Source organism: Puma concolor, chromosome E1 (genome assembly GCF_028749965.1).
Source record: "Puma concolor isolate L17-30 chromosome E1, mPumCon1.1.hap2, whole genome shotgun sequence".
NCBI classification, from domain to species: Eukaryota; Metazoa; Chordata; class Mammalia; order Carnivora; family Felidae; genus Puma; species Puma concolor.
Window position 1 is genome coordinate 51,295,082 of NC_141680.1, and position 20,458 is coordinate 51,315,539.

Consider the following 20,458-nt stretch of genomic DNA (forward strand, 5'->3'; position numbering starts at 1 on the left):
CCGAATATAGAAAGGCTTGGAACCATCTCAGAGGAGATTTGCCGAGAGAAGACAAGACTAAGGAGAATAGCAGATCTGTTTCTTTTTATTTATTTTTTTTAATGTTTATTATTTATTTTTGAGAGAGAGAGATGGACTGTGACAGAGTGCAAGCAGGGGAGAGGCAGAGAGAGAGGGAGACACGGAATCTGAAGCAGGCTCCAGGCTCTGGGCCCGATGTGGGGCTGTAACTCACGAACCATGAGATCATGACCTGAGCCGAAGTTGGACTGAGCCTCCCGGGCGCCCCCAGATCTATTTATTTTTGGAGTCAAGGTCAGTCATACAGGAAATCTGAGGACTGGTCTGTGTGGTAATATCCCAACAGCCAGCAGTTGGTAGCCCCTGCTCCGGGCCACGTGTCTCTCCTACACGGTCCACGTGAATTGAGCCGTGTCCCCCCTCACAGGAGGGGGAGGCAGAGACCATTACTTGTCATTCCCATCTTCTAGCTGTAGAAACTGAAGCACATCCTCTTTTTTTTTTTTTTAATTTTTTTTTCAACATTTATTTATTTTTGGGACAGAGAGAGACAGAGCATGAACGGGGGAGGGGCAGAGAGAGAGGGAGACACAGAATCGGAAACAGGCTCCAGGCTCCGAGCCATCAGCCCAGAGCCCGACGAGGGGCTCGAACTCACGGACCGCGAGATCGTGACCTGGCTGAAGTCGGACGCTTAACTGACTGCGCCACCCAGGCGCCCCAAGCACATCCTCTTAAGTAACCTGAGGTCCCGCACACTTAACAGATGAGAGAATCAGAACCTGCACCAGAGCCACGCTCCGACCCCCCTTGCAGTTCCGGGGGGCAGACACTGAAGCCATGTGTAGGTAGTACTGTGAGGCATATTTTGAGTCATTTTGAAATAGTCCTTTCCGAAAGAAATTATTCAAATGGGCAATGGTGTATCTCGTGAGAGAGTAAGTTCCCCAGCCCGAGCCTGTGGAAGTGCCTGTCGGGCGTGTTGTGGACGGACCCTGTGCCCTTGGGGGGGCTGTCCCACTGCTAAGGTCTCTTCCAAATCCAGTGTTCAGTGACTTTCTGTTCTTTTGCCTGATTAGACCTCAGCCCGTCTGTGCATCTCTTGACAGACGTAGATCTCTTGTAGGTGTAGATGAGTCGGCAACACCACCGGCTCGTTGACTTACGTACCTGTCTGGCTGGACTTCCTTATTTCAGGGCTTCTGCCGACATTCAGGTCCGAGTGTGACGATTCTTCTATTACTTTGTCTGACTTTTCTACAACATGTGAGATCTTAAGTGATATGGCTAATAGCATTTCACACTGGAAGGAGATGTCAATGCTCATCTCCCAGGCCCTTCTTTCTCAAACTGGGGTAGTGAGTGAGCCACAGTCAGGGCGTATGTGAAGCTACCATACAAGCTTCCTGGAAGGTTCGAGTCACCTGATGATTTTGTGGGAAAGCAAAGCAGTTTTACTATTGAGGGCACCGTCATATGAAAACAAACATAGACTTTCCTGTTTTGTAAAATGCAAAGTTCTCATGAATTTATAAGATAAAATAGGGCATTTCAAAGAAACTTCCAGCTTGCAGAGGCTGCTTCAGGCTATGCTCTCAGATCCCCCTGGAGGGCGGAGGGGGGTTGCTATTCATTTTCACTGCTGCTGGGGGTACTTCAGTGGAAAAGCTGTAGAAGCACTTATCTAGTGTAATCCTCACTTTAAAAAATTTTTTTTGAATGTTTTATTTATTCTTGAGAGACAGAGAGAGACAGAGCATGAGCATGGGAGGGGCAGACAGAGAAGGAGACACAGAATCTGAAGCAGCTCCAGGCTCTGAGCTGTCTGCACAGAGCCCGACGCGGGGCTCGAACTCACAAGCAATGAGATCGTGACCTGAGCCGAAGTCGGACGCTCAACCAACTGAGCCACCAGGCGCCCCCGGTCCTCACTTTTTATCATGAGAATTGACATCCAGAGGAAATGAATGACTTGTGCTTGTGGGGCCTCAGTTTCCTTACTTGATTTTCATTTTTGAGTCCCTCTCATATAGAAAACATCATGCCAGTAGCTGCAATGAAGTGAAAAAAGCAAAGTGGTATTTTAAAATATTTCAGCCAGAGTGCAGGCATAAAGTGGGCAGCTGTGGAGAGAAAAACATCAAACACATGGGCTAAACACTCACACAAATATCCTGTAAAGCCCAAGCTTTCATCAAGATTTCCTGTTTCTTTCCTGTATAACCCATTGGAACAAAAAGACAATTCTAATTGTCTGCACAACCCTCATTCAAGCTGGAAACAAACAGCAAACCAGGCATGCTAGGATTTCCTGAACTATGGAGATTTTTTTGGCAGTCCCATCAGATCATTCTTTAGTCTTATATTTTATATCTTCTCTTTTCACTACAAAGCCTTTAAAGGGAAATGTAGTTCAACAGATAAACAAGTGGTCGAATTCTTGGGAAAGAATAGATGGTTATTGTCAATGATTGTTAAAAAACACCAAAGGGCCAGCCGCTTACACGTCACTATTATTTGAAACTTAAAAATATCTTGGCAGCAAAGAGAGTGTAAAGATGAGACAGATTATACCAGGTAAGTAAGTAGTTGGGAAATTTTAAGATCAGTTGAGATACTCAGTTTGCAGCTAGCCTGTGCTTCCCAGGTTTTTCCCCTGCAAATGTTTTAGTTTTTTGTTATCTCGATTTTTTTTTTTTTTTTTAGCTTCATTGGAGAAGGAGACAGTACAAAGCAAGACGTAGAGGAAGAGAGTGAAGGCACTGACTAGTCAGGGTGCACTTCCCACCCCCCCCCGGCCCCGCCCCCACAAGGCGGAGGTGTGCGGGCGGGACCCCAGCCCAGGGAGAGGGTGTTAGCATCAGAGGGGAGGGGTAGGCCTCTGCTGTAACTAGTGAAAAGAGGAGGGAGGACAGATGCACAGAAGTTTGTATATCTGCAGCAAGGAAATGAGGACACTCTTGTTCCTAAGAGGTTTTCCTTTGTGAGAGAGGAGGCGAGATGCTTTGCTGAGACTGGAGGAGTTATGTGGGCGGCAGGGCTGAGAGACGTGGGGGTCGTGTGATATTGTTGTGGAGATGGCATGACTGATCTGACTAGGACAACCTGGGTGAAACTTCTTTTTGGCACTGAGGTCCCCGATGAGGCTAATGACCATGAATTTGGGGGTCTCTTCAAAATGGATTTTCATGGGATTTCTCGCTTTCCGAACACGCAGGAGCATTCATCGTACCTCGGGTCCGCTCTGTCATTCTCTTTGTCGTCGTCCTGCTCACTTATCTTACTCTTTTTAAGTCTTTTGGCTCGACTTTCCTTTTCCAGTTTGTAACCAATAATTTTTGAGCCTAAGCTACGTATCAGCCACCCTGTTCTCTCCGCGGTGGTCGAGGAAGAGGCATTCTTGATCCAGTACTGCTGCAAGGCACACATTGGTCCTACAGGCCACGGGCAAAGTGCCAGATTCCTGGACGTGAGCCTGTGGCGCCACAGAGGCTGGGCCTGTGTGTCCAGGCCTGTGTGTCTGTGGCCTGGGTCCACAGAATGGGCGTTGATGCTTCGTGAAAGGTGCGTACAGCAGGCCTCTTCCTTTCTGTTTGCTTGCTTGTTTGGAACTTTCCTCATCTCAGTTAAGACAAATGGCCCTTTTATCTGGAGTGGGAATGAAGAGCGTGATGGTGAACACATCTGTTTTGAGTAACTGTAATGTGAAGCATGTATGTTTCATTTCAGGGGTACTTCATTTGAACAATGTTTCCGAGATAGCGGTATGGCTGATTGAGGATTCCCATTCCCTAGATCCCTTAGGAGTCTACAAGAGAAGCAGTGACTTTCCAACCATTCATTATTTAACGTATGTTTATTGAGCAACTACTTTGTGCGAAACACTGTTCCAGGTGCTTAGCATATGGCAATGAACACAATAGTCTCTATTATTATGATAGAGGAGACAACAATACCTCTCTCTCTCTCTCTTTCTCTCTCAAAATGTAAGGTAAGGTAATGCTAATTGCTATGAAATAAAGCAAGATCAGATGTTGGAGTGAAAGGGCTATCTTATATAGAGTTGTTTCACAGAAGGTGTTATTTTCGATAAGGTCAGTGAAAGGCTCTAAAGAAGTGATGTTCTCTAAATTAAAGAATTAAATTAAAACCTGCATGAAGGGAAGGAGGAGACCATACAAAACTTGAGGTACGGGGAGAATATTTTGCATAGAAGGAATGGGCTTGTATGTGGCTGGCATGGAGTGAGTGAGGGAGAGAGTGTTAGGAGCCAAGGTCAGGCTGTGGACAGCTTGCACCATGTTCATGTCCCACTGTGGTGGGAAGCTTCGGTTTTATTCTGATGATGGAGAGCCGTGGGAACATTTGAGCAAGATCTGACCTGCTGCTTAAAACGCCTTCTCTAGCTGCTGTGCAGAGCATTGATTGTAGGGGAGGCAGGGAGGCCAGCCAGGAGACGAAGGTGGTGGTCTGGTGAGAGACGACCCTGCTTTGGACCCACGGGGGGTGCGCTGGGGGTGACAGCAAGTGGTCACATTGGGCCGTATTTTGTTTTTTTTTTTTCAATGTTTATTTATTTTTGGGACAGAGAGAGACAGAGCATGAACGGGGGAGGGGCAGAGAGAGAGGGAGACACAGAATCGGAAACAGGCTCCAGGCTCTGAGCCATCAGCCCAGAGCCTGACGCGGGGCTCGAACTCACGGACCGCGAGATCGTGACCTGGCTGAAGTCGGACGCTTAACCGACTGCGCCACCCAGGCGCCCCAGATTGGGCCGTATTTTGTAGGAAGGACTTGTTAATGGATGCGAAATAGAGTGTGAGGGGAAGAGGGAACTCAAACACGACTCCTGAGTTTCCCAGCCCAACAACCAGGTGAATGGTGGTGACAGACACAGACCTGTGAGTAGAGAGAGAAGAGAAAGGAGGTCCCAGGCCTGAGCCCAGGGCTACTACAACACCTGGAGATGCGGAGGAGGTGGAGGAAATACAGAGACCGGAAAGAACAGCCAATGAGGCAGCAGGGAGACTCGGAAGGTCTGTTTTCCCATAAACCATGTGCAGTGAGCGTTTCAGGAAGGAAGAAGTGAGTGACCTCTTGTTTCAGGTGTTGCCAAGAAGGGAAATCAGATGGAGACGGAGAGCTGGCCGACGGACTCAGTGAGAAGGTCTTTCGCCACCTCATTCAAGGCCAGTTTCAGTGGAAGGCGGGAACAGAAGCCTGAGTGATGGGGCTGGAGAGAGAATGGGACGTGAGCACGCCTTTTGGGAGATTTCGAAGGAAGGGAGCTGAGAAATTAGGTGGTAGCCTGAGGGGCATGCAGGGTCAACGAGAAGGTTTTAGAAAATGAGATAGGTACGAAGGTCCGTTTGCTGATGACCATGGTCCGTTGGGGAAGACGATGTCGGTGATTCAGACCCTGGTGGGATCATTGTGAGAGCAAGTGCTTGATTTGGCAAGGGGGGATGGCACCGGAAGGCGGGGCTCTCCTGAGGTGGCCGCAAGGATGGCCACCCATTTGAGTCACAGGAAAGGCAGAGGCTACCTAGGCAGGTAGACATGTCAACGTGATGATGAGAGGAAGCCATTCCCTTCAAACTCTTTCTGTTGTTTGTGCCTGAATGCCACCTGCTCCATTCAAGATGATGAATGATTGTGAAGCATTATAGTAGGTGGTGTGTGGAAAGTAAAAAGAAAGTAAAGGCACAGTCCATGTTTTGGAGGAATTTATAACCTGGTTGATCTCTTTGTCCTTCTGAAGCCCATACTAGCCGTAAATCCCATGCTAGCCAGAAACTCTGATGATTTTTGTATTTCATATTCATTCTGCAGCAGTGATGTGCCAGATTAAGACAAACTGAATGCATTTTAGAGGAACAGACATCAGGCAAAAGAAATTGAAACTAAAATGTGCAGTGAAGGCGTGTTTTCCCCCCAAATGCTGAACTCTGTCTAAGGGAGTGAATTCTCAGTTAATGAATTTTCTCAATTTCGAGTGGCTTAAATTGACCATCATTAAACCGTGAAGAAGAATCTTGAAATATTGGACTATCTGAATGAATCCTTCCTGGGTTTTAACCGAGACCTGGCAGATAAGGACCCAGAAAATAGTAGCCAGTTTTCCAAAAAGCTGTGAAAGCTCAAGGTCATTGTTGTCACCCGTGACCCGCGGGCGCCGGGCAGGTATTTTGCAGTGTTCAGTGGGAAAGAAGGCTGCAGAGAAGAGTGCTGGCTTCCGATACTTGCAGCATTTTCCCACCTTTCCTCCGTGGCTGCTGGTGCGCTTGCGGCCTTCAGCCCTTAGGTATCCTGAGCTTTAGGAATGTCCGCTCGCTCTTGTCCCTGCGACTGATGCCTCAGTAGAGAGCAAGAGGGGAAGCAGCTGCACGTGCTGGCGGACCCTCGTTCCATCCCGAAAAGCAGTTAGCACAGCAACACTAACCTTTAAAGAGAAGAGAACTTGCATAACTACACGGAACCGTTGACAGATTCCGTTGATGGCTTCTTTGGTTGTAGTGGACATCTAGTCCTGGAGCCCCACGGCCACCCGCAGGTGACAGGTTCTACTTCTGCACTTGACACACGGATGACTTTGTGCTTTTTTTTTTTTTTGGTGCCTGTTTCTGCGAAGACGTTGTTCGTGAGGTCAGACTGTGCTGTGGCATTTTCTGTGCCAACTTGTGCTGAATTTTCACTCTGACTCCAAAGGCTCAGAGCAGATTGTATATGTCCTTAGGCTTATCTTTTCTTTTTTAAAGTTCTTATTTGAATTCCAGTTAGTTAGCATACAGTGTATTATTAGTTTCAGGTGTACAATATAGTGATTCAACCATTCTGCCCATTGCTCGGGGCTCATCATGATAAGTGTATTCTTAATCCCTGGAAAATCCTTGTTTTTTTCTTTAAATGGCCACCTCTTCAAAGTACCCCTTGAACTATTAACCCTATGTGTATGTAATTACTCACAGTAGTTGAACTGACCTTCGTCTCTCTTTTTATTTTTATTTTTTTGTTTTTTTTTTTTTTAATTTTTTTTTCAACGTTTATCTATTTTTGGGACAGAGAGAGACAGAGCATGAACGGGGGAGGGGCAGAGAGAGAGGAAGACACAGAATCTGAAACAGGCTCCAGGCTCTGAGCCATCAGCCCAGAGCCTGACGCGGGGCTCGAACTCACGGACCGCGAGATGGTGACCTGGCTGAAGTCGGTCGCTTAACCGACTGCGCCACCCAGGCGCCCCCGTCTCTCTTTTTAAAAAGGTAGCACATTTCAGTAGTTGGTTTTACGAGGCATTGGTCTTCCCTACGACTTTACCCAAGCTGAACCAGGCTGGGGGGATCCAGAACTGCCATAGCGTAGTACTGAGGAAGAGTTCAGAAAGTCTCAGGAAAATGAGAATACTCGAATGATACTGCTACTTTAGACCAGATAACCTACTGCGCGGGAGGGCCTAGAAGATACTGCCTTCACTAAGGTGTTGAGGAATGCACTGACGGTGGGGGCACTGATACTGTTGAGCAGCTACGCGGTGGCTTCCTCCACGTGCTGGCACCTGTCGCGGGAGATGCTGCCATGGAACTGGGCTGCCTGCTTCCAAGAGGATGGTAAGGTTCCAAAATGGCAGACGCCAGCTGGAGGTGGGGCACTTGAACGTCAGACGGAAGGTAGAAGTGATTCCTCTAGGGGCGCCTGGGTGGCGCAGTCGGTTAGACGTCCGACTTCAGCCAGGTCACGATCTCGCGGTCCGGGAGTTCGAGCCCCGCGTCAGGCTCTGGGCTGATGGCTCAGAGCCTGGAGCCTGTTTCCGATTCTGTGTCTCCCTCTCTCTCTGCCCCTCCCCCGTTCATGCTCTGTCTCTCTCTGTCCCAAAAATAAATAAACGTTGAAAAAAAAAAGAAGTGATTCCTCTAATGGGCCCCAAGGCTAGGGAGGCAATCAAGGTGTCTAGTCGGGCAGGGATATGTAAACAGAGATGGTGCCTACAGCAGTTGTCCCGGGGGGTAAGAGAGACAGAGACCAACGAGAGTACTACTTGCACAACATCAAGAAAAAGTCAAGAGCTGATGAGTGAACTTTAGACAATTCTCCACTTGAGTGGAAAATCATGGTCCTTCATCCAGTTTCCAGATCTAAGTTCATAGTTCACGGACCCTTGATAAGGGTTCTTACAATGCCAAGTAAATATCTCCCCAAGGGGAGCTGTTGCCAGCTGACATGGTACATACAGCACACAGTGGAGGAAGCAGAAATTCCCCTGGAGTCTTATTCTGGAGTGACTCCTGTTAATGTGGTATGAGTATAATTCCAGAAATTTCTGAGAGATGGATGAATAGAAGGCTTTGTAGATATAAAGACAAAAACATTTTTTAAGAAATGAGACTATGCTGGGGCGCCTGGGTGGCTCAGTCTGTTGAGCGTCCGACTTCAGCTCAGGTCATGGTCTCACGGTCCGTGAGTTCGAGCCCTGCGTCGGGCTCTGTGGCTGACAGTTCAGAGCCTGGAGCCTGCTTCGGATTCTGTATCTCTCTCTCTCTCTCTCCCCCTCCCCTGCTCATGCTCTGCCTCTTTCTGTCGCTCAAAAATAAGTAAATGTTAAAAAAAATAAGAAATAAGTAAGTAAATAAATAAAAATTAAAAAAAAGAAATGAGACTATACGGTATATTCTACTTATATTAGAATAATCTCATATGAGATCAGTTGAAGTAAGGAAACAAGGAAAACTTAAGGAATTTCTGAAGTGTAGAAAAATGTTTCTTTACCATATGACAACAGGTGATTTCTTAGAACATTAAGAAATAAAAATAAAAAAAATACATGGAGGTTAGAGTCATTTTGAATTTTATGGTTCGATTTTGAGAGCATTAGTTTCCTCACTACAATAAAAAAAAAAAATTGACATGCTCAACCCTCCTTCCACCCAGTCCCCTCCCACTCTATTTCGTCAAATTATCATGTCATTTACACATCGTGGAGGGTTATAGCATTTGTATTCTGTTCTATAAGCACAAGGATCATAACATCATTACATGGAGTTTCGGTTTTTATTGAAACCATTTTTGTGCTCACCACGGGGACATCCAGCACCCCCCCTCCATAGCAGTTTCCTTCACTGTGATTCATCTGTTGAGCGCTGAGATTTCATCACGGAGTTGTTTTTTCCAAGAAGGGCATATAATTGTTGTATTCGCTGCATTTTTGCATGCTTGAAAATCACTCTATGTTCCCTTAGTTTGGGCTGGGCATTACATGCTCTGCTGGACCTTTTTTCCCTGAAGCTTTGTACATATGGTTCCACTATATTTTGGCCCTGAGCTGCCCTGGTCGTCTCTTGGTTGCCTGGATTTCATCCTCACGTTTTGTTTTTTTTTTTTTTCCTAGAGTGGTTTGGGTTCCATAGTTTCAAGTTTAGTTGTACTATTCTTGAGCTGTTATTTTCCTCAATTGGAAAAAAAAAAAAAAGGCTTTTTGTGGCATACAGTGTGTTTCTTTGTTACACACACTCAACTCTTCTTCCTTCATTCATTACAGGGAAATTTTCTTTCTTTTTTTTTTTTTTAATTTTTTTTTAATGTTTATTTATTTATTTATTTATTATTTTTTTTTTTTTAATTTTTTTTTTCAACGTTTATTTATTTTTGGGACAGAGAGAGACAGAGCATGAACGGGGGAGGAGCAGAGAGAGAGGGAGACACAGAATCGGAAACAGGCTCCAGGCTCTGAGCCATCAGCCCAGAGCCTGACGCGGGGCTCGAACTCACGGACCGCGAGATCGTGACCTGGCTGAAGTCGGACGCTCAACCGACTGCGCCACCCAGGCGCCCCATAATGTTTATTTATTTTTGACAGAGAGAGAGAGAGACAGAGCATGAGCAGGGGAGGGGCAGAGAGAGAGGGAGACACCGAATCCGAAGCAGGCTCCAGGCTCTGAGCTGTCAGCACAGAGCCCGATGCGGGGCTCGAACTCACAGACCACGAGATCATGACCTGAGCTGAAGTCGGCCGCTCAACCGACTGAGCCACCCAGGTGCCCCACGGGGAAATTTTCTGATATATCTGTGTGTACATGGGTTTTCTTGCTATTTGCTCTCCACATTCTCTTCTCTCCTTCATTCTCTCAAGTCTTTTGTCAATGTCAGTGATTCGATTTTCAGCCACGTTTATTCAGTTGATTGTTGTTTCTAATGGAGAATTTACAATTAACTTTGTGATTGGGTTATTTTGGTCCTTGGTTAATTCTGTTGTTTTATCTTCTTGTCTATGGGTTCTTCTTCTGTCGCTGTTGTGCTCCTACTAGGTCCCCTGTCATTCCACTTGCTCCTGATTTTGAGGGTGTGTTTCCTTCCCTCGAGAATGATGGGCCTGCCTTCCTTTCTTCCTTCTCCTTCCCCACCTCTTTTAAAAAACGTTTTTATTTATTATTATTTTTTAATATTTATTTTTGAGAGAGAGAGAGAGAGAGACAGAGCACAAGCACAGGAAGGGCAGAGAGAGAGGGAGAGAGAGAATCCGAAGCAGGCTCCAGGCTCTGAACTGTCAGCACAGAGCCCGATGTGGGGCTTGCATCCACAAACTGGGAGATCATGATCTGAGCTGAAGTCAGATGCTTAACCGACTGAGCCACCCAGGTGCCCCTCCCCCAACTTTTAGTTTGTTTTTTAGTTGGTGTAATATTTTTATAGCTGTCTAGACACTTTTCCCTTTCACCTCACTTGGGCTTTAAGTGGGCAGCACTCTCCGAATCTATTCATTTTGGTTTATACACGTGAATTCTCTCTGACTCCATTTCTGCCTTTTTTTTTTCAGCCTGTCTGTCTTCCTCTAGGTTTCAGTTTGAGGGCAAAGGTATTCTGTTGTATTTACTTTCTACAGCTTGAGATTAGGATAAGGTCGAGGAGGGGAACTTAGGTGAGGGCAGTGACACACTTTGTTAGAGAAACTGATACCTGCTGTGTCTTTTAACATTTTGCTAATGACTTCCCCCAAGATTTGCTTTCTGTATTGGACCGGTTTTTCTTTTCTTTTCTTTTCTTTTCTTTTCTTTTCTTTTCTTTTCTTTTCTTTTCTTTTCTTTTCTTTTCTTTTCTTTTCTTTTCTTTTCTTTTTTAATGGGAACTCTGAAGCCTGTGCTTCGATCAGAATCAGCCACAATTTTTCACTTTCTCATCCGTCTCTTTCCAGCAGCCATTTCCACTGATGCAGTTACGCCCTTACCCTTGCCTTAGAAGATGTCCCTCAGCAGTACTTTGCTCAGCATTTCTGCCTCTGGGGAAGGAACAGAATAGTAGAGCCTCTCTTTCTTTCCTTGACTACCACCCTTTGCCATGGATGGTCAAGGTGATAACCTTCTTTCCTTGTTTGGTTGTTGCCAGTGAATGTCCTGTTGTGTTTTACATTTGTTTCGTTCCTTTCACAATTTTTCAGCAGTCTTTCCCCGGAAGTTGTGATGCCAGGTGTGTTCACCATGAGGCACTGGTCGCCTTGGAAGCCACTTGTTCCCTTCTTGCCAAAAGCATCCCGTCAGCAGCTGAGTGACTGACTGTCAGGGTGTTGTGGATGAAGTCTTGTGGATTAAGATGGACGTTGTATTACCTTGGTAGCCTTCACACGTGTCCAAACTTCAACTTTCATACTTCTGTTCACTTGAAGTGAGAGCAGTCACCACTGAGTTGTAAGACACGTCTATCGCGAGGGCTCCCGACTGGAGACTCCTCCCCTTCCTCCTTTCCCAGCCAGAGCATGCGGAGGACCTCTTTTTTCTACTTCCTGTAGCTTTAAGCCATTCTTATACCGAGGCTTCGGAATATAGATTTTGTAATTTGGTTATGTTTAAGGTATTTCAGTTCGTATTCTGCACCACCAGCGCCTTTAAAAAATATGTCGGATGTATTCTATCACTTCTATCATTATGCTTCTGGTTTTGCAATTTCTGACGTTGAGGTGTGTTACTGGGATGTGTTGGTCTTCTGTGGGTTGTGTACTGAGAAGTAATGGCTTCTTCTGTCCCCATTGTCGTTTTCTTTATAAGATTTTTAAAATATGTTCAGGCCACATTTGCCAGCACTGATTTCACTGGAAAGCAGTTACCAGGACTTCAAATATACATTCCGGGGCCCCCAGAGTCTTGCGTATGTGGTGGTTCCATCTTGGTCTTTCTCAGAGCCTGGAATGTACTTCTGCTCTCGGACACGTACGTGAAGCCTCACTTAGAAGGGGGACGCCAGCACCAGACTGCATAATGATTTAGTCTGTGATGGATGGCTGTGCTTTCAGGGACTGCAGAACTTTAAAACTTCACTCTTGAACTTCATGTGTAGTCTGTGTTGGGGGGTAGCATAGTGGATGGAGCATCATCTCCTATTTTGACCTACAAAAATGATAGTTGTTGTCAACCTAATAGTGTCTAGGCTATAAAGCCATTTTCTCACTTGAACCCCAACCACCAAGGCATCAAGCCCAGCACCTAAGGTCACTACCAGATGCTACCAGACGCTTGCACTTGAGGGCTAGTCACTTTACTCCCCCGGAAGACATGTCAAGCTGCCTTTTTTCTTAACTTTATTTGTTTTGAAAGAGAGAGAGAACGAGCAAGCGAGCATGTGCACGTGAGCCGGGGAGGGACAGAAAGAGAGGGAGAGAGAGAATCCCAAGCAGGCCCTGTGCTGTCAGTATGGAGCCTGATGAGGGGCTTGATCCCACGAACCATGAGCTCATGACCTGAGCCAAAATCAAGAGTCAGACACTTATCCGACAGTGTCACCCAGGCTCCCCGCCATCTGCTTTTGTACATGTAGAGCGGGTATATCTATCCAGTGTAGATACCTGGCCCATAGCCCCGTGCTTTCGGATTAGGGAACTTAAAGCTTTCCTTCCTTTATTACAGGAAGCTCTGTAGCTGGCCTTATTGAAGCACGTTCCTGGGTGATGGTGCATCCTATTTGCCCCTGTAGGATAGATTATGGGTTCTGGACCACTTCGACACAGAGACCTCGTTGTCACTGAACATTCGTCTTTGTGGATGCTGTGTACTTTTACATCCTCCACATTTTCTGCGATTTACAACCTCCTGGTCACCGTTAACTCCGTTAGACATTATTGTTGGTCAACCAGAAGTATCTATTAGTCCAAGATAAAGTACTGTACTTCATGTTTGCTTTTGAGATATGCCCACAAGTAAAAGACGGAACTGGAAAAGGCAAAAAACTCTGTTAACATTTACTTACATGGAAGGGGCTAGGACCAGTGAAATCTTCAATTTAAACACAGATCCACTTTGATGATGGCCTTTGTGGTTATGAATATCATCGTTCAGTTGTTTCCAGAGCATTAGGGTTTTCTTCTGGACTCTGCTATTTATGAGGAGAAGACATCTGCCAGAAGGTACTAACAGTGAGGAATCCTGGGCAAAGACCAGAAAGGGTTCATAACACCTAGAGGTTGGCCAGGTAGTGTTGGTGTGAGCAGACAGGCCTCTGCTATTTCACTTTAAAAGGCTCTCGCAACCTGAGATTTATTCATTCGTTCACTAGCGTCACTGAGCAATGGGTCCTGACAAAATAACAAAGTACTGCTAATTTATGAACATCTGACTTTAGGCTCGAAATTCTACTATCTCTATTTCGTTTGTTCCTGATTTTTCAAAATGAATAAACTGAAATCTGAACATGGGCAGGCCATTGATCAGTCTACAAGAGCTCTTCAAATAACTCGGAGAAAGTTACTATGAAAGTACCTTACTTAGAGCCTAGAATGAGGCAGCGCCATTACTCACAATCTGATAGTGACGCCTGATCGTGTGGTGTGTTTTTTCTTGGGGGAAAGAAGTTCTTCTGTACTTCTTCTGCCCTAATTACAGGTCAACTGGTTGCTTTTTCCTTGAGTGTATAAAATAATTGGTTTTCCATCAATTTTAAATCCTATCCATTCTCTCAATGTTCCTGAGACTTTTGAGAATCAGATCTCACTAGAACTTTCTACCTCCATCCACTTCTTTCAGTGTGTTATATACTTAAATGATTTTAATTAAAACTTATAAATTTATTATAATAATGCTTGCTAGTGTAACACTGAGTAGAAATAATAATGTGTCCAAGAACGAAAAATATTCTAACTCAATAATTCATAAACTCAGATGCCTGAAATAATGCAGTAATATCAATAAAACGTTGAATTCTTTTTTTGCGATTAACATTATAGTTGGGTGAATCACAGAGTAAAGCATGCACATTAATTTTAAATAAGAAAGCTTTACTACTTGGTAGATAAGCAGACGCTGTTTATGTTATTTTTTCTATATGTTGCCAACAGTAGAATAATATGGAAGAAAGATCCCTACATTTTAAGTAGGCACAAATTCACTAGAATGCGTCTTTGTTCTCAGATGCAAAATAAATATTTCTATATTATTTTATACATTATTTTGTTCTGATAAGTGGATATGAAGAGCGAGTATCCTTTTCTTTCTTCTAAATAGTATAGTACATTTATGAGTGGCCAGAAATTTCGTGCTCCTTTTCCAACTCCAAGAAAAATCACAGTAAGGAAACATGTTGAAACCTGTGTGTAAGCACATCCAGTTCGTGTTTTGATTCTTAATTTGCAATTAGAGGATGAGAGTTTCAAATCTCAAAAGAAAAGAAGTTCTGAAATTTAGCGTAGCATGTACGCCTGGAGAAATGAATGCTATCGCTTTAAGATAAGGTAGGCTGGTGATTCATTGCACGACACAAGAAACAAGATCGATTTGGAGCAGGCTCCTACTGTTAGCTTTTTTGAAGATGGATTCTCACGCCGCAAATAACACAACATATTCTAGATAACAGCAGTTTTTTCCCCTGAAATCCACCAAAACTGAAGAAAAATCCAAGTGACTGTTCTTAGCAGCTGTGTGGCCTGGAGTTCACTGGGGAAGCTGGCTTCCTGCAGTCCCCTATTCATCACCTGCTTCAAAGACAGCCTGGCTGGCTATAGTTTGCAGGCCAGGTAGGGTGCCATTGTGCACAGTCTGGGAGGATTAGTATCAAAGCTGCGGCAACCAGGCCCTTGGTCTCGGGCTGCCATTCAGTCTAGCAGGGAGAGGCTAAGACTGGCCAAGGTCACAGTCTCCAGTGTGGAGTGGACTGGGAAAGGATCCTGAGAATAGAATGCTCTTTATGAAATCATGGCGCAAGCCTGCAGCACAGCAGGTGCCCTTCTGGAACACATAACATCTGTTTATGTTGGTATACCGTAGCTGACAACGAGATAATAGAGCTTTGAAATTTATCATTTTATTTTTTTAAAAAGACAACTGTATATACAATAATCCAGATGCGTATTTGGCTTCGATCTTTTCTTTGAAAATCATAAAGAAAACTGACCGATTTAATTGCTGCTTTTTACGTGTATATATTTAAGCAAACAGCAATGCGTACTGACTGTTAACCATTTATAACCATTGCTGATCAGTAATACCCGAATTCTTGGGTAGGAAATACGTAGCATTCGACATAATTTTTTTCAATGTTCAGGCATTTATGTCAACAGATTGCAGAACGATTTCCTGAATATGCCCAACTGGCTTGAATATTAGGAGGTTTGGATAAAATCACCCCCTCCCCCCCAGACGAGAGTATTTCAAGGGTGAGGTAATAATGACGCAAAAATAAAATTTTCAACTTGGACAAATTAGAGAAAAATTAAGCTGTCCATGAGTTGTCATGACGACAAGGATGTTCTGTTGATGAACTGTCCTCCTCATTGTCCAATCAGATAGTAGAGCTGAAGCTGGAGCATGAACAGGAGAAGACGCACCTATTACAGCAGCATAACGCAGAGAAGGATAGCCTAGTCCGAGACCATGAACGGGAAATTGAAAACCTGGAAAAACAGCTTCGCGCTGCCAATATGGAGCACGAAAATCAAATTCAAGAGTTCAAGAAACGAGATTCACAGGTAATTATCAATAATATTTGATAAAACGGCTATCTATTTTTAAAAAGTCATCAGCGTTTAGTGTTTTCTTATTATTCTTGTTGGTGCACGCTGTTTGATCATTTGCAAAACTGACATATAAATGTGATTTTTTTGTTTTCTTCTCCCCCCCTCCCCCCGTTTTGAGGATGAATAAGGCTTTAACTACAGAAACCACAGGTAGCCAGATTAAAAATCCCATGGCGCGCTATAACTTGGCCCCTTTTTTATAATCTTGTCTCAGTTCCTTTCATGATGGATTTTTTTTAAGGTATCTGCCCCTTACCCCTCCCCTCAGCCTCTGCAAATCCCTATGAAATATATCAGCCTTACTCCTTGCTTTTTGTTTTAATCTCTGTAGGTAATCAAGCAGCTGTTTTAATATTTGCTTTTCCTTCCTGGTGTTGCTTTTTTTTTTTTTTTTTTTTTTTTCATTAGACTCTATATTTGATTAGATCACTCAGATGGCAATTGGTAAAAATGACTCCAGAGAAGGGCTATTTCCCATCAGGTCTGTCGCTTTTTCCGACATGCACATGCCCCCCAGCCTCCACCTCTGTAGTCCCTGTTGGAAACCATTTGGCAGAATAACCCCCAGCTGTGGTAGCATTTGACTCTTCAAACTTATGGATGAAATGTGCACTGTCAGCATGGAAAATTATCTTTATAAATTTCAGATGAAAAAAAAATCTTATTGGGTGTGGGCATCTTTGTGGTACAATACGTTCTTTGGGGTATATATAATCAAAGGCCTTTCGTGTATCCTCCTGAGATTGCTGTGAAATTTTATTAAAGAAAAATTAAAGAGCAACTGATAACAAAAAAAGATAATTTTCTTTTCTAATAAAACCATATCATCTACTAGGTCTAATAAATACCTCTTTTCCCATTGAAATCTTAACCATATTATTCATATCACATACAAGCTTCTTCCTCAATATCCTTTCTCCCCAAATGATATAATTTTTAAACAATGAAATAAGCCTTCTATTTTTTATGACATGTGTTTAAACAATTTTATAATCATCTCAACTATAAAACTGCTGATTAAGTAAGATATTTATTTCTTGGGTGGAGGGCGGGAGGCGGTAAGGCAAAGAATAGGAGTTCTTGGTTATTTTTCATTTGACCTTGAGTTGTCTTTTACCTTCAGAGAATGACTGGGGCCCAAAAGTATACTCAGCACAGATTTTTTTTGTCACTAATATACGCTTATAGGAAAACTATTTTCAATTTGTTTTATGGGGGATTTGCTAACTAAAAAGGTAGTCATTGTAGTAGCCATGGTACCCGAAGAGTCAGGTGGTTCCTGCTAAGTCAATGTGGGTTATGTTTTTGCCACCAACCTCATCAGAGCCTTTATAAAATATAAGCTGATCTTCCGATTGTTAGCCATATAATTTACTAAGAATATTTTCCAACTTAACATTCTCCTTCAGAGATGATGCTAAGCCTCAGCATTGCCTTCAATGATAAAGTATTTGGGTTCTGAGTCTGTGTAGGGTCTGTTTGCATAGTAGAATTGAGTCCGTGATACAATAATACCTTAATTTATATAACTCCCACTGTTTTGGTGCTGTTGTGGAAAGCCGACAGTAGTGGAGGCCAAATTTAGAGGAAATCTTTGTGATATTACATATGTCGTATCTGCCATATATAGGGTGCGGTTCACCCAATAACAAAAGGGAAATTTTAGAATTATTATGTATAATTAAGCCACAGGGAGAGTACAATAAGGTTCTTAATTGAATTTCTGCTAATTGAAATAATCAGTATGAGGACCATATGACCTCTTCAAATGCTGTAGCACAGGATTGTGTTTCTCCTATTTTGTCTTTCTTGGAACAATTGGAATTGCTGTCATAGGAACGCCTAGTAAAGCAATGGAAACTTAGGCTAAATGCATTCTTGATCTGAATGAAAATGATTTTCTGTGGAAGCCAAACTTGATTGATTGTTTTTAGAGAATGTATTTTTTTTGAATTTGCCAATGAGTTGTATTTTTGAAAACCTTATCGTGTGTACCAAAATGCTAATAATTTGTATTTATTTTGGTTATTCACTGAGGGTATTAATTCAGAGTTTCCATCAGGTAAGTTCTAAATTTTCCAAATAAATCTTTTCATGATTGTGGCTTAAATAATGTGATGTGTGAAGCCTTTTAAGTCCTGAATTCCATTCACAAATTTCAGAAAAACAAAGTGGACATATATTTTTTAAAAATAGAAGATCTTCTTTTCCAAATCACTGTTTTGTGGCTTGACACATGTATTATGTACCTTAAATATTGGATTGGATCATTTTTCATTTTAGGTCCAGAGAGATTTGATTTTCAGTTCACGTTTGGCTACTCCCGTTTAGCAATGGAGGCCATTTTGTAAAAAGGACTGTTTGAAATACTTAACCAAAAAAGGACCAGGGAAGTACCAATTTTGGATACTCTAGCTTTGCTTGCTGCTTTTTCTTCTATCAGATTTGTGAATTCAGACAATATAGTAAAAGTCTACTTTGGGCTTCTTCCATATATATTATGTATTATGTACTGATAAGAAAACCATGATCATAAAGTATAGTTACCTACCGTAAGGTAAATCATATATCAGACAGGAACTCCCTTGTGGTGAATATGCTATATAATTATTACAGGTTACTTTATACCCAAGGAATTTCTGTTTTCTAGAGAAATCATAAGGTATGGCAATGCAACTAAAGATAAGTAACCATTTCTTTCATTTTATTTGGTGTATTTGGCTAATTATTCTATGCATATATTATATCTTTGTCATAATACCTTGACTTCCAATGGTAGGATATTTTATGTGGTGATACTTACATTTGCTGAAATGCACATTAAATTTTATCACCTTCGTAGAAGATGGTCAGCCTGGTGTCTACCTGAGGTTACAATGTTTAAGAAAAAGCATCCAGATCAGTAGGTGCCAAGACATATAGAAAGTCACAGCCTCAGTGTCAGATATTTCTCCTTTGCCAGATCCCTCTTATTGAAATTAATTTGGAGGATGATTTGATTGACTTCATCATGTTTTTTTCACATAAAGAAAATTCATAGTTTTGTTATGATCATCTTAGGAGAACCTCTTCTAGCATGGTGGTTCTGCATGTGCTTTTGCTTTTGAAATGCAGTGTAGTGGGAGAATTTCTCAGTTTATTCCTTTGAATTGTAAGAAAAACAGAACGTAGGTTCCCTGACTTTTCAGTTGTTCTCTTAGGACCCTGAACCACTTGGAGATTGCTTGATCTTTTATGTTTGTTGCCAGAGTGAGTGGTGTGTATGAATATCGTAGAGGACCTTTGAGATCCGCCCCAAAGGTGGGGTTCCCATCATAGGGCAGCTGTCTATGTCACCTGTTGAGGTACGGGCCCCTGGAAGACTCAGGGTGACCACAGCAGCCACTGTGAACCACCATCAGTAGAAGGCAAATTAATAGAGCCGACTTGGGAGACGGTTGTCACGAGATCCAAAAATACATGAAACTTAAAATTTGCATATAGGAGATGGAATCTTTCCTCACTTTGGGATCTTGATGCCTTTCTTGATTTCCTAACCTGAGAATCATGATGCTATTATGAACGAGTTTTGCATAATAAATGGACAGAACATCTTGGTTTTGCCATATTGATTCACAGTAAGAGGCTGTCCTATGGCTAATTGTAAAATGCAGCGTTTTCAGAAATCTTCTTCTTTCTCTCTTCTACTTAAAAAAAGATCTCCAGAAAAGATGTTTGTGGTAAGACAATTGTAATTTTTAAAATTATATCTCGATGACATCACTTTCTTTTCCATGAATTTGGTAATCCGGGCCCAGATTAAAAATGTTCATTTCTAAAACTGGGTGTGTGCCTGTGTATGGTGGACTAAATATTGGCTGTTCTAAGATTCTTCTAAGGTTACTTATGGATGAATTGAGCAATATGTACATTCTAAACATTATAGCTAAACCTGTACATGGTCTTTGGGCTTTTTTCGGGTAGCATTTTTCCATTGGAAACATTGATTTTAATTTTTTTATATGTCAACCACTTTCAAAAGGGATGTGAGGCGGCATTCTGTAATTAAAAAAACATTTAAACAGCTAAAATATAACTGAAAATAGTAATTAAGCAATAAACGGTATTCACTCCATCAGGAAACCTATACTACTTTTAAAAAATGCTTTAGTGACGTACCAGTTTTAGCTCTGAGCGCACCTAGAAGCCACAGTGAAGAGGGGAACATGATGAATTGTGTCATTCTGATGATCTGTGAAAGAAATCATACCAGTTCACTTTTTTTCTAGCTCCCAATTCTGAGAGAAATGTATGACAGAGGACTTAGCCTGAAGGATACTGACCAATATAACTGTTGACATCTCTATGTATTAAAACATTTGGAAATGAAATGTGGCGGGAACATCTTGGAGTCTTTAAGTACTTTCACAAAATGTAATGAGCAGGTTATATTTTAATGCGCCCACGTTTCATTTTGAT

At 42.8% G+C, this 20,458-nt stretch overlaps 1 protein-coding gene across 19 annotated transcripts in view; it reads left to right on the plus strand.

The window, feature by feature from the left end:
* The window catches only part of CEP112 (centrosomal protein 112), a 481,908-nt gene that overhangs the window by 196,880 nt on the left and 264,570 nt on the right, over nt 1–20,458 (plus strand). For all 19 annotated transcript variants that reach the window (XR_015244252.1, XR_015244253.1, XM_086687813.1 and 16 more), the window contains one exon: nt 15,770–15,952. Coding sequence is in view for 17 of the 19 variants with exons in the window: in XM_086687813.1 (XP_086543939.1) it covers nt 15,770–15,952 (183 nt within the window). In the remaining 2 variants the exon portion in view is untranslated. The remainder of the gene's footprint in view (nt 1–15,769; nt 15,953–20,458) is intronic.